This window comes from Echinops telfairi, unplaced genomic scaffold, assembly GCF_000313985.2.
Source record: "Echinops telfairi isolate 266 unplaced genomic scaffold, ASM31398v2 ScPeMD7_44;HRSCAF=162, whole genome shotgun sequence".
Lineage (NCBI taxonomy): Eukaryota > Metazoa > Chordata > Mammalia > Afrosoricida > Tenrecidae > Echinops > Echinops telfairi.
The window spans coordinates 7,674,490-7,689,864 of record NW_022103942.1 but is presented as its reverse complement, the minus strand read 5'-3'; the positions used below and the strand labels follow the sequence as shown (position 1 = coordinate 7,689,864).

At 33.4% G+C, this 15,375-nt stretch overlaps 1 protein-coding gene across 2 annotated transcripts in view; it reads left to right on the top strand.

Annotated features, from left to right (window-relative positions):
* DIAPH2 (diaphanous related formin 2) overlaps positions 1-15,375 on the top strand; it is a 982,643-nt gene that overhangs the window by 253,936 nt on the left and 713,332 nt on the right. For both annotated transcript variants that reach the window (XM_045290573.1, XM_045290572.1), the window contains 5 exons: positions 2,185-2,303; positions 3,455-3,571; positions 5,997-6,115; positions 9,494-9,558; positions 13,175-13,279. In XM_045290573.1, coding sequence (XP_045146508.1) covers positions 2,185-2,303; positions 3,455-3,571; positions 5,997-6,115; positions 9,494-9,558; positions 13,175-13,279 — 525 coding nt within the window. The remainder of the gene's footprint in view (positions 1-2,184; positions 2,304-3,454; positions 3,572-5,996; positions 6,116-9,493; positions 9,559-13,174; positions 13,280-15,375) is intronic.

Sequence of the window (15,375 nt, the reverse complement as noted above, 5' to 3'; positions counted from 1 at the left end):
ATATTTTGCTATATCACCCTCATTTTCAGCTGTAATTTCATGAAGTTGATTATTGAGCAGGACCATGATGTTAGCACTCAATGTTCTTAAGTTGGAACAAAGATTTAATGGGAGCCCAGAACTCATTTTTGGATCTGTGCTTTTTTGTTTTTTAATTTGCTGTGACATGGAAATTAATATGTATGTCATATCATTCCATAATTCAATCATGTCAAAAATAATTGTATAGTTTTTCCATAGTCAGTCTCCAGACATACTTTTCCTTCCTGTACTTGATGTCATTCATGGGGTATTTCCCTCATGGGGTAAAGTTCTGATGATAACAATATAAAAATATTTAACTTCATGTTTTCTGTTTTTCAATCATTGAAATATATTGAACTTTTATGATGTATCTAAGAGAATTTGTGGTTCAACATAAAAATAAGAAAAATCCATATTCTAAAATGTGTGAAAGGCTGTTTTTTCAGTGGTCATGGTATTTATTGATTGTATCTGGTTTCTCTTTCTGAGTTAATACATCACCTAATATATTTTTTATTCGTTTTATTATGGGCTCATATGACTCATCACTATCCATACATACATCAAATGTGTAAAGCACATTTACACATTCATTGCCCTCGTCATTCTGAAAACATTTGCTCTCCACTTAAGTCCCCAGCATCAGGTCCTCATTTTCCCCCTCCCTCCCTGCTCCCCCTTCCCTCATGAGCCCTTGATAATTTATAAATTATTATTTTGTCATATCTTGCCCTGTCCGACATCTCCCTTCACTCACTTTTCTGTTGTCCATCCCCCAGGGAGGAGGTCACATATAGTTCCTTGTAATCGGTTCCCTCTTTCCAAGCCACACTCCCTCTACCCTCCCAGTATCGCCACTCACACCACTGGTCCTGAACGGATCATCCGTCCTGGATTTCCTGTGTTTCCAGTAATTTTATTGACCAATGTTAGATGATTCTATAGTCCAATAACTTTCTTAATTTTGCTTCAGAGTAAGTATTCCCAAAGCATTTTATTACTAAACAGGGAAAAAGCATAAATGACAATTATTTGTTGTGTTTATATGAAATTATATTGACATATAATATTCGTTTTTTTTTCATATGGCGCCAAAGCAAAATATTTGTACATTATTATGCATGTGAATATTTGGGGGAAAATCTAGAAATTACTTAAATTTGTGCCTAGTTCAAGTAATAACTATTTATAAGTGTTCTAGTGAATAAAGATAGAAACAAGAAATTTCACCCCATTTTGTGTGATCCACCTAATTTTGAAATACACCATGCTTGCATTTCCTTTTAGAGTTCAAGCTCAGCTCTGAACATCCTAGTCCCACTTTCGGTATCACCCTTGATCTTCCACAGTTAGGATTATCGATTTTGGTTTTGAAAGCTGCAACTTAATGGACACATATTAAAAGATCTTCCAGGTGATATATATTAAGCCCAACAATCTCTAGTGTGGCATGCTTCCAAAGTTTATTTTCCCTTTTTATATTATTATTTTGAAATTTATCAGAGGTTTGTAATGCATGTGCTTATAATGTATTACAAAAACATCCTTTTGATGCCCAAGTCAGTATTTTGTGATTAGGCTAAGCAAAAGTGAAAAGTGGGGAGGAAACTAGACATGTGGCTTGATAATAAGTCCTACAACCTTTTGCTTTAAAAATCACAAAATATCATTTAAAATAAATTTGTTTATTCAACATTTCACGCCATACTTGGGACTGTTGTGCTTGAATATATCCTTGCATTTGCTGTTGGTTGTTAATACAGTTGATCTATATTTGCATTTTTCACCAGAGGCATATGTGAATGTTCTAACTGCATGACTTCTTTTGAGATCTTTGATTATTGTGTTACGCCAAAATGACAACATTTAATTTGCATTGTTTCAATTAGTTGTTACCCATTTTAAAAGGGGTGGTTAGTTTTTAATGTGAATAATCAAAATCTAGGTTAGGGGAAAAATTGCAGTTAAATTCATTGAGGTCCTTTTAAATTGAAATAGGAAAAATATTAGCTACATTTATTTTCTTTTAGGCAAACAAGTGGTTAGGTCAATATTTGAATTTTTTTCTTGTGTGGAAATGAACAATAGTGTTCTGGTCTTTATTATCAAAGTATGCTGTTGTCAAACTGTTATTGTTTACGTTTCATGCTTATTCACTAGGATCTAAAAGAAAAAGCCAATGATGAGCTTGACATTCAGCTGAGAGTATTTGACGAGAACAAAGAGGACGACCTAACTGAATTATCACACCGTCTCAATGACATTCGAGCAGAAATGGAATATCCTTTTGATATACCACGAAATAATGTTTTTTATGTATTGTGGATCTTTATTAGTATTTTTTTGTCACCAGCCAACTTAATATAAATGTATTTGATTAGAATCTAGCTACAATGGTGTTCTTAAGATTAACACTGAGGAATTATCAGATTGTCCTGATGATTTACACAGACTACACTGAAATCTTGTACAAGGGCATGTTTAATAATACATTTACTTGGCTCATTGATCTTGAAGAGAGGCGAGTCTGATACTATCTCCTGTATAAGGATTTTGGGAGAGAAATTCGCTAAATTCATGCATGTCTATAATCAATAAACCAAACTCACTGCCATCAAGTCATTACCAACTCATAGAGACCCCATAGAACTGGGTAGAACTGCCTGTGGGTTTCCAAGACTGTAACTCTTTGCTGGAGTAGAAAGCCCCCCCCCCCGAAGATGTATCTAGTGCTTTTGAACTAGGTGATATATATATGTATATGTGTGTGTATGTTTCCAGCTCATTAAATATACCCCGATGTCTTTGTGATTGAATTTAATTCAAATAGATGTCTTTTACCAACCTAAATAGTTTCTATGCTTTAACAACAAGGATCTAGGGTCACTATGAGTCAGAACTGACTTGACAACCACCAAAAACATTAAAACCAGTGAGAGATCAATAAAAACTCATTTTCATTGAATATATTAATGTTCCAATAGTACTATAATCTTGTTTTAAATCAGAAGATTATGGAAAATGGTCTTGGGGCTATTTTTAGATATATATCTTCTACTTAAAAGGTTTGAAGCATGGGTTCCCAAACGTATTTGGTCTACTGCCCTCTTTTCAGAAAAAAAAAAAAAAAATTACTCGGTGGCCCTCTGGTACTTCACAATTATAGTATTATAATCCATAGCCCAGGATAAAGTGTAAGTATTGTATTTGCTGATTCCCTTGATTGTTTCAGCATTCCCCAGGAGGTGATGGTGTCTACTTTTGGGGACACTGGTTTACATGATTTTATAGATTAAATTTCGTTCAGATACTGGACCTTGAGGGTAAAGGTTGAGAAATAGTAATGGAAACTAAACAATAAATCCATGTTTAAAAGTAAAAAACATTTTCAACAATTATCTTTGATTATTTTTCTTGACTTACTTTCTACTGATATGAATGAAGTATACCATCTTCTGTCTAATATGCTGAATGGCACTCCTGCGGAAAGTTACTTATTATCTATTCTACAGCATTTTTTGCTCATCCGAAATGACTATTATATCAGGTAAGAGACAATTTCAGAAATCTTTTTCAATAGAATATTAAAGGCTGATGAGCAATGTACTATGGCCTACATAATAGACATATAAAATATATAAGGAGAGTAAGAGCTGGACTTGATTAGGGAATGTATTACTTCAAGTTATTTATTTGTTTTAATTGGGTCAGCATATAAAACCTGCTAACATAATTGAGGTACCTCAACGAGACAACATTTTATAGCTGTGAATTCACTAGATTTGTTCTCTCCATGATGATGTAGTGACTGTTCTGTGCTAGTACATTTAAGTATTTATCTTTTATACTTGAATTAGTAAAGCTTTGCTATTAATTTTCTTTTATGTATTTATCTAGAAATAGAAATGGTCATAGCTTCTAAGAAAAGAATGATTTTGGTATTTTCAATTTTATGTCCACTAAGTGATTTTTCAAAATGGGTATGATAATGACACATAAAATAAGAAATATTCAAGTCTATAAACTAGGAATATATCTAAAAACAGCACATTAGAAAAAAATGTCTCTAAGTAATTAAAATAACCCATAAGTTAGCAGAAACAATAAAATATTTAACTCTGCTGAAGGGACTCTTATTTGTTTGTCTTCATACTCACTGATACTTCAATTTGAATAAAATTCTGTCATATGGCTTCCCTGATTTGTTCAATTATGTTCGATAAGAAGGGAAATAAAGGTTAATGTGAGGTAATGTATAATCAAAATAAAAAGGAAAACTAGAGGAAGATGAAGCATTATAATAACTGATGGATGTGCTTGCTAATATTATAGACCAAAATCCATTATCATTGAATTGGTCCTGACTCATAACAGCACTCTATAGGATTTTAGGAACTGTGAATTGTTCCAGGGATAGCCTCATCTTTCTATCTCAGAGCAGCTGGTATGTTTGAACCATCTACCTTTTGGTTAGTAGCCCAACATCCAACTCATTGTTAAAAACATTCAATTCCATACATTTTATTTAAGAGTGTAATACTTTAAAATGTCTTTGCTTTCTCATATGAGTACTAACAATCAAATGCAAACAAAGAAGTCCTCCTGGTGCAGTGGGTAAATTCTGTGCTGCCAATCAAGAGCCCTATAGTTTGAATGCACCAGCTGTTCTAATGGGGAAAGATGCGCTAATTCGATTGTTTAAATATTACAGCCTAGGAAACCTTAGGGAGAAGGTACATGCATTCCTATAAGGTCTTTGAAGCCTGAAAGCAACTTGAAAACAATAGGGTTATGTCCATTGTTCTGAAGAAATGTTCTGTGTGCATGTATTTCTCAGTAACTTTGACTAGATGAAATGTTGCATGGTTTTCTTCCTGAGCACATCTGCGTATGGTAGAAGTTTGACCACCATTTTATTTAATTGATGATTAAGCTGGCCTCTAAAGAGAACTTTTCTGTTTTCATTATTTCTGCAAAGTGTTGACCATACTGAGATTATAACCCAATATTATTTATTCTAGATCTATCGATGACTCGAAACAGTCCCAAATATGTCATACATATTACTATTGTTTTATCAACAACCCCATGACAAAGATAGAAAAGGACAGTACAAATCCTTTTGGCTTTAGTTTGACATTGTTAGTAGGTTGGCTAGTTATCAGCACAGTATACGTCTAGATTTGTATGTCATAATGTGTGTACAGTAGTGCTCCTTGTTGTTTTTGTGGTTGAATTGGTTAATCACTGAGAAAATTCTAAAAGTTTCTCAAATTGTAATGTGAAAAATACTTGCTATTTATTTACATAACCTGTTTTTGAAGAATGGAAGTGATCATGTTTAAGCACTGATTTCCCTCGAAAGATTACAAAAGTAGGATATGTTTGAAAATGTTTAACATTTGAAACAAGTAGAGGTTATGGGTTTGCATTTACTAATTGTGTGTGTTTCTATTAAAGTGGGGATTTTAAAATACAGACATACTGTACGTGGATCTTAAGAATGTCCTTAACATAGGCGACTCAGAGTTGTAATCTATGAGAGCTATAGCAAGTAAAAGTGCTGTTCTAAATTCAATATGTCATTTGGCACATAATGCCAACGTACTTATTGAAACTGAAAACTTGTGGAAGACTAGTACCATTTCTTTATCCATAGATGTAGTGCTATCATCAGGTCATGTTACCCCCATTTAACTTTAGGAGCAATAGCTTACATAAGTCGATGATTGAAATATCTTTGAACTCAGGTATGGACTTCAGCAAATTGGAGTATGAAGTCACTGAGTGTTGATGACATTACAATGAGTTTTGCACTGTGACATTCAGACCAACTTTAGAACGAGGTTGTTTGGTTTTTCAAGGAAGAGTGAGAAAAACACTTCATTCTTTTTTGTACTTAATCCGTGCATAAGAAAATTGATTTGTATATAGAGAAATGGCATTCAAGAATACTTTCTTTTCTTTTACAGGCCTCAGTATTACAAAATAATTGAGGAGTGTGTTTCACAGATTGTGCTGCACTGCAGTGGTATGGACCCAGACTTTAAGTATAGGCAGAGATTAGACATTGATCTCACACATCTGATAGGTATGTGATATAATCTACAATGTTTCTTAAACTGTGTGGTCTCCATTTTGTGTATATTAGAAACCATTTGAAGATAGTTCTTCCACTGAATTATGTAGCTCCATTAGTATCTGTTAAGTCATTGTATTCATTGGCACTCAAGGGCTAACATTTTCATTATGCTCCTAAATATTTTGTGGGTCTGGTTGGAAATAGAAGCCCATTTGATAAGTTTCAGTAGCCTTGAATTCAGTTTAAACAAAACTCCATAAAGATTAGTATGTTATTATAACTGAATGCAAATATGATTTTCTGAAATATTTTAATTCAGTTTATACTGACGCCTTGCTGCAGTTGTAGAAATCATATGTTTAATGGGCTCTAATTTATTTTGTATCTAAGTGTTTTTCTGATTAACTTTTTCTACAGAAGTACAGACTCAGAAACTTGAGAATTTTTGAGACCATCCATTGTATATCCGTTTATATTTTCATGATCCTCATGCTAGGAAAGAACTTGTAGGGATATGGTTCATCTCCCTGTATTGCTGATAATGCGACATGTCATACTAAACCAGCAGTTGGCTGTACTTTCTAGAACCATTTCTAAAGGATGATGTGAAATACGACCTCATAGTTAAGCAGTTTTATTTATTTCAAATGGAAATCACTGCTATTAGGGTTCAAACATGAACTCATTTGTCTTGGTTTTACAATAAGAAAATGACATCAGTTCAATGCCAGTTCTATATTAGTCTTTTAGTCCATAGTATGGGAAAGGCTCACAACAATAGTTAAAGATTAATAACTTTTTTATTATTTATCATGCATTCCTTTCTGATTTTACAAGTGTATTACGCAGTTACTGTAGGCAATTTAGGAACTTATGTAAGAGACAAATCACTAAGCCCATTATCTAAAATTTATGTACTTTTTTGCTTAGTACATCTATCTCTATCTATATGTTGATTTTTCAATAAGCTGTAAAAGAATTTTGTTAACTGTAAAAATATGAACATTGTCACTAACTTAACTAATCCTTTCTTGATTTACATCAAAATTATTTTCAGGTATGTCTAATTATAAATCTACACTGTACATCCTTACATGTAAATATTTGGGATTTTTCTTTTTTTCAGTCTTTAGTATTAAAATGAGTGCATGAGCTCTCAGTAGCCCAATGATTTTCCAAAAGGTTTTACCAAGTTACCTTGCCCCATGAATGCATGTGAAAGGTAGTCTTAGTACATATATTTAGTTGGGCTTCATAAATTAAAGTTTTGCTGAAGGAGCCACGGGAGACTATTTCCAAATATTTGTATTGTCATATAATCTATTCAGGATCATAGTTGACGTATGTACTCCACTGTTGATTTGAGCTACCTTATTCAGCCTTCAGTAGACATTTGCTTTTGCATGGTGTGCCAGGTAGTTATTATTATATACTGTTAACCAAAAGTATTTGCTAAGGAAAGGTGAAAGGAGCAGGTAAGAGAGGATAGTCAACTTCATAAATCCATTATGAATTCATGTGTTGTCATCTTTATGATTGTGTACAAATCATTAAATTTCTGTAGGTTTCAAGTTCCTCTACTTTGAAATTGTGTGAAGCGCATATATGAATGCTGCTTATTATGTAATGAGAAGCAGCCTTTTTGAAACTCTGGTTAATGCTATAAAACTTCCATTAAAGCTATGCACATGCAAAAATTACAGGTGTTTTAGAGACTGCTAGGAAATCTAGGAATCTCTATTTGACAAACACTTGAATTCAAGGAGTTCTGAGTTTATATCACTGCGATCGCAATTTCTTACATAAATTATATCATAATTGTACGTTTTACAAAACACTCTATCTCCTTCCCTTTGTAATTTAAATAAAAATAAAAATCACTTCCTAGCTTAGTTAGCAAAGTGAATGATCTGGTCAGTTTAATCTCATTGTTACCACTTTCTTCCTTAGTTGCCTTGCTTTAGTTGCGCAAATCTTTTTTTAAAAACTAAAACAAAACAGCTTTACTGAGATAGGCTTGCTTTCAAGTAGATTACCAATGTTTAAGATCGAATAATTTGTTTACTTTTCATATTTTTATGTACCATGATGCCATGCTAACATGATAATGAGCATACCGATGACCATCTAAAGATACTGCATTTTCTTTTTGGTCTCTTTGTACAATGTTTCCTCATTCTGAGACAACTATGATTTCTTCTTTCTTAGTATAGATACGCTTTCATTCACTAAAACTATCCTATAAATAAAAACAAAAACCATGTGCACATTTTGGTGTGGTTTTTTCATGAATTGTTTTTAAAATGTAGGCAAGTTTCTGTGTGACATTTACCGATAATCCATTCCATTTTATTGCTGAATAGTATTCTATTATATGGTTATACTCTAGTTCCTCTATTCATTGCTGATTGATATTTTGGTTATTTATAGGTTTTAGTAACTGTTTAAAAGCTGTTGTGAACATTCATAATATACCTTTCCCCCCCCCACATTTCTCGCTGGTAAACAAAGACCAACTGGTTCAATGCTTGGCTGCTATACAAAATATCAATAGCTTGAACCCAATAGCTGCTTTGATGTTAAAATATGTGGGCAGTCTACTTCTTTAAATACTTACATCTTTTGAGAACCCTATGGGGCCATTCTACACTATTTTATAGTGTTCCAAGTTATAATTGGTAAGTCAGTCATGGTTTATGTGTTTGGGGTTTTATGGTAAACAAAGGTAGAATGGACAGATATAAAATTACCTTATATGTAACAATTAGAAATGCAGTCTATCTCAAAATAGGTCATTGAGTTGTTTTATAACACATTAGAAATGATTTTTTATTAGGAAATTATACATTCCTACTGGATTTTCGAGTTTTTGAATATATTTGGACATTTTAAATTTGTTTTTTATGTACATGGTACAATGTTACCCAGGTTTTAAAAAAAGAACTTAAATACAGAGCATTCACTTGGATGGAACCTGAATTAATGAATGGTTTTTATCTCCTAGCATTTTAAAGTGTCATTTTGGGATGATGCAAGTTTTAGACATGGAATCTTGGGCACATCTACACCCATAATTAAATAAGAAAACCATTTAAAATAATTCTCTAATTGTAAAAGTTGGAGAATATTCCAATTCTGTTAGAATAAGTGTGATTTGGCCAAATAGACACAGGGATGCCTCAGCAAGCTTAGTATTAAGTTCCTTAATTACACTAAAGAAAGAAAATGGCACAGTTCATGTTTTTTGCATAGACTAGGTCAGTTTTCCTTTTATACCAACTGATACAAAACTCATAATAGCTATAATTGAATTATAGGTTGGCAACTGTCTTTTCACTACAGAGCCAGTGTGATAATGTCAAATTACCTTTTGATCCATCTTTATAGATTCTTGCGTGAATAAAGCAAAAGTGGAAGAAAGTGAACAAAAAGCAGTGGAGTTTTCAAAGAAGGTAAGACTTATGAAACACTATCAATAAATGGATAATTTAATTTCATCACAACACATAGTCAATCTTTTTTTTTCTATATCTGAGACTTTATAAATATAGTTTCACTTATATAACACCTTATAAGCCTGGATCCAAACCATTGGCACCAAAGATGATTTTTTCCTAATAAGATAAGGTTACTTTGGGTCTCTCATCACCGTATTTGATTTAAATTTTATGGAAAGCACTGTATATAATATTAAAATGATAAGCAAACTAAAATTAGGTCACTGGAAGGAAATAGGTATAATCCACCAAAATAAATTCCTCCATTGCTTTCCTATAATGCTCACCCATAATAGGTCGTTCCTTGGAGAAATGGGGGAAATTTAGTTAGTCCTACCTGTTTGGGCTTTTAATTGAGTCCTATTGGCAGGAACAGAATGGTGCAGTGCAATTATATTAGCTTCTTCCAAAAGTGTCATTCATTTCTAGGTCCTAAGACGCTTTAGTGCAGCACTTGTCTCCTGTTGGTGGCAGGGAAAAGGATTGAAGCACACAAGTCTAAAAGCTCTCAGCTTTCGCCTTTTGACAGCAAGATAAAATGCTTACTTATTGCTGGCTCTTCAAAGTTATGACTTACCTTGCGATTAGATAATCACTTTTGCTATCACTCTAGAAATTATAGAGTATTACTGATGTTACTTCAGGGCATCTGAAGAAATGTCTTTGCTCTTTCAGTTACTAGAATAGATTTTAAGAGCTCGAGTATAAAATGTTTGTGTGAAGCTGTCATTTTTATTGGCGAAAGAAAATGCATGCTTTTTGATTAATAGACCTTTACATTTCTAATGTTCTTGTTTTAACTACCGTATTTAAACTGCCTTTGAAAGTCTTTGAATCTTCTTAATTTGGGTATGGCATTGTGATTATATACCACAAAACTGGAGTAAAGAGTGATTATCTATATGATAAAATTTTTTACAGCATAAATTTGGGCAATGGAACACTAAAGATTGTTATAAAAACACAATCATCATTGTTTGGAGCTTTAGTCTCATCAGCAACATTGAAAATAAAAAGATGTATGATCTAGTGTTTATCTGTTTCCCCCATTCCCTGCTTTTTTGGTTATATTAAAAGGCAGCTGTGTGTAAGCTTTTTTCAAAAGTGGGGAATGATAGGAGATAGTTGTATGAGACTGACTTTTCCACTATTAGCTGTGACTTTAAATGAGTCATTTAATCTCTTTGGATCTTAGTTTATTTATCATTAAAAGACAGGATCAGATTAGTGGACTTTTAAGAATGCCTTTTTCAGCTGAGGTATAGATTTCAGGCTACTGAGATTTTGCTTTTGTGTGGTTATATTTCATTAAGATAATCTAAAATTACAAGGAGAAAGGATATGTGCCTCTATTCAAGTTGATCAATAATGCATTTATAGAAGTGAATTTGGAACAGTATGCTTCGGTGTGCCTTATGCTTGTCAAACACATTAGGAGAAGCTATTTTTTTGAAGAGGGATGGCAGCAGATTTAGGTAAACATCGAGATTTGTTTAAAGGTTCTCAGTCTTCCTGACCATAGGACAGTCAGCCTTTTATTGGGGAACATTACCATCCTAAATGAGCATATAGCTTTGTGAAGGATGTACATGGTACAGTGATGGAGGAGGGGGATACCTGTCTAGCCAGCCAGATCAGCCAGATCAACCCTGGTGATCAAGTGGTGACAGATGTCACAGCCAGATTGTCTTCACATCCATAGTTACATAAATCTTAACATGGAGAGTAGTGAATATAGTGTAGGTTCAGGTAAATTGTATTTCAGGTTTGATTAAAACACTATCGATCTGAATAAAGTTATTTCAGAATTCTCAAAGTCCAAATCCAGTCTAAGAATGAATATTTATTAACAGTAGACATGTAATTTACATACATACAATCCATGGGTTTAAAGATACTGAGTTTTGCAATCATCACCACAATCAGGTTTAAAGTACTTTCTTTATTCTTGTACTTATTTTTATTAGCTCGATATTTACCCCTGACCTCCTATGTCATAACCCTAAGGACCAATTCATCCAATTACTTAACCTGGATTTCATATAAAGAAAATCGTACTAAAAAAACCCAAAACAAAAACCACACACACACACACACACACACACACACACACACACACACACAACGCATACAGGAATGCCTCAATCCCACGGAAAGCAGAACATAATAAAAACTTGACAAATTAAAACTTAGTCAAAAGGGAAAACAAACAAGAATATGTTAAATTTTAATATCACTTTATCTGCATCAATCCAGTTTCCAGTGCACTCTGTCTAAAAGCAAGGTTAGCCACCTCACTTGTCGGGTCAGAGGGCATGCACCAGATGCTTACGCCATGTGGGGACTGGGCAAATGAATTTGTCACCCAGATCCTTCTGAAACCCAAATGCTTAGAATTTAAGGTCGAATACAATTCCCTCTTCTTGTATTGGATTCTATTATTTAAAATCTTTGGATAACACAGGCTATTGCTTTTCTAACTTGTGGATTTAGCTGACACCTCAGTTGGATTTCTTCATGTTTGAAGACAAGCATTTAAAACCCCAGAAGCTACTGTTTCTGATTGCCTGGCACCATCTGATTTCTTAACTCCAGTGTTCCCTTAATTAGGATAAATGACTTAGTTGAACCACATTGTAAGAACTGATTATTCTGTTGGAGTTCACAGTTAAGTGCAAGCTCAAAATCCATTCTTATGTCTATGATTTATATGTGTGTGTGTATATATATATATATACGTATATATATACATATACTTCTATAAATTACAATGGCAATTCTAGACAGGAAAATTATTTTAAAACTAGAAGTAGCATAGGTGCAATGGTATTGACAAAAAGCAAAACAAATTGATATATTTGGCTGTGCAAATTGAGATCTGAATGCAGTACAGAGTATCAAAGACTATTTGGATGGTGTCTTTGATTTTTAGTGGACCTTAATTTAACATCTCACTTCTTCTCATAATATTTCATGTAAACATTTTGGTTTGCTATCTGAAGGCAGATGCCTCTATGGCATAAATAGATCAATCAATTATAAGATATCGTGAAGCACTTCTGTAGTGATGCTAACAATTAAGGATGTGATAGAGATACTCTAACTTGTTTTAATGTTCATGTGCATGCCTTGAAATGTAGTTTTCTGTCAAGGTTAAATGTAGTTTGGAAGTTGAACTTATTGACAGGGCTTTTTTGTTATTTGAATTTTCTAATTTATTAAATTAAAATAATTTTTTAAAAAATTGTTGTTTTCAACAACAAAACAACAAGCTTCCAGTATGTATGAAGTGAAACTTCTCAGTCTATGCATTTTAAATTTCATTTTTCCTTTTCAGAAGTGAAAGTGAATTTGTTTGCCTTGGGTCAGGGGCACATATCTTCATAACTAACACTATTGTCACCAGTATTCACCCCTTACAAACAAGGGTCAATAATTGTCAAGAAAATAATCATGAACTCTTAATTTGTTACGTAGTTTACGGAATCAAAAGAAAAAAATACTTCATTTCATAATAATAGAGCCTTCTTCAAACTATTTAAGGGTACATTTATGGTGTTTATCATTGCAGTTCGATGAAGAATTCACAGCTCGACAGCAAGCTCAAGCTGAGCTTCAAAAAAAAGAAGAAAAAATCAAAGAGCTTGAAATAGAAATCCAACAACTTCGAACCCAGGTAATGAAACAAGATATAGACTCTGTGTCATGTCACAGTGACTTATGTGGTGGAAAACTATCTTGCTAGACAGAAGGTACAAATGTAACCAGAAGCAGACTTTTTTTTAGTTTAAAATGTTCGTTTAAATACCTTTTATAGATTTTATTTTTCCAGGACAATAATTATTTTAATGCTAGAGATAAATAAGGCATTAGTTATTAATACTATCTGGGATATTGGTTAACTGGTCTTATTACTACACAAGCAAAAGTATTTTTGAAATGACATTTTCATGGATGATTTGCAAAATAAGGTAAATAGTATTCAAAAAGCATGTTGAGATGCTCATTAAATTTTAAATATTCAAAAATGTTTTGAATCATCTTTTAAATCGACTACCATAATTTCACAACCTATAAGTTTTGCATTTTTATATACATTCCCTATGGGGAACAGTTCCTAGATACATTTAAGAGCCCAAATAGGATGTCTTAACTTTAGAGCTGGATAAGTACTCTCTTCACCAGTTTAGGGGCTTGAATGAGTGTTAAGAAATTAAAAATTGCCTCTTAACATAGTGTATGCTCAATAGGTGTTTGTTGATTGAATTAGTCTGTTTTCATCAGTCTGTTGAAAAATTATTTCAGAAGTCACTTGAAAATCCCAAATTGACCAGTACACTGACTTTTTCCTACTCTTTATTTATTTTCCTTATAGTTGATCATTTCTTTTTGCTATTTAGCACTGTGTGTATGTCTTTCTTTTTGGTTTCATCATTTTGTTTTATAACAGTTAAACTCCTTAGTCAGTTTCTGTATTTTGCCTATCGTATTTTACCCCAGAATTGATGGCATTCCCAGCATTTAACGGTTCATTTATTTTTCTGATACCCTATGCAGTATCATAAACTCCAATTCCACCTTTTAGACATTTTCTGAGTTTATCTAATATGTTTAACTCTTTGTTTAGGTATCTAATGTGAAGGGCCAATGACATGTTGAAGTTAAATGTATTGTTAGTGATCTCCTTTCTTTCTTCAAACTAGCCTATATGTTCCCCAGTGTCATTAATTTGAAAATTCCCTACCATTTTTCTTAAGTGATTGAAACTGAAATTTTCTTTGTCTTTTCTGTTCCACTGTCTAACAATCAAGCTAATCACTCTATTATTTCCATTCTTATGCTGAGACCTTTTCTTCTCTCTTGAATGAAAACCTACTACCACATACTCAGGTCCACACTCATTAAAATTGTTTACAAACCCCCTTCTCTTCCTCCTCCCCTCTATAATCTTTCTCTTCAAATCCACCCTTTATGTCTCCTCAAATTAATCTTCCTAAAACACTGCCCTGATTATTGTCACTGCAGGCTTTAATATGTGCAGTGTTTGCCTATTGCATTCAAGATTAAATAAAAATCTCCTTACTATAACTTTTAAGGCTTTCAATCATAGCCTCTCTTATCTCCCCTTTCCAGCCCAGTCTCTGACTGCTTTCCTAACTGCAGTGTGTGTTAGAGCCATTCCTCCCTCTGCATTTGGAAATTACTGTCTACACACTTTTTTTTCTGCCTGCAATTCTTAGACATTAGTTACAGAGATGCTAATAGATCTTCCATGAGGAAAGTGTTTTCATAATAAAAGTAATTTTATACGCACTGTATTGCCATCGTGGAAATTCTACATAATCATTAGCATATTCAAGAACCCTCCATACCCTACATTGAACACACATATCCAGCTCTTTTTTCTTTTGACCTTCTTAAACGCATTTGTCCACAGAACCGAAACCTTTATCTCAGAACACCTGTTAGCTAACATGTTCTGGAAATCCTTTCATGGAACTTAGTTTGAGAAATATTGGTTTTTAACAAACCCAGGGACAAGGGAACAACAAGCGATCCAAATTGGTGGGGAGTTTGGTGTGGGAGACCTGGTAGGGCATGATCAAGGGGAACTTAACAAAGAGGAAGTGCTGAAACCTGGTGGGGACTGAGCATGATAGTGGGACAGGAGGAGAATCAAGGGAAATAGAGGAAACAGCTAGGAGGCAAAGGGCATTTATAGAGGTCTAGATAAAGACATGTACATATGCAAATATATTTATATGAGGATGG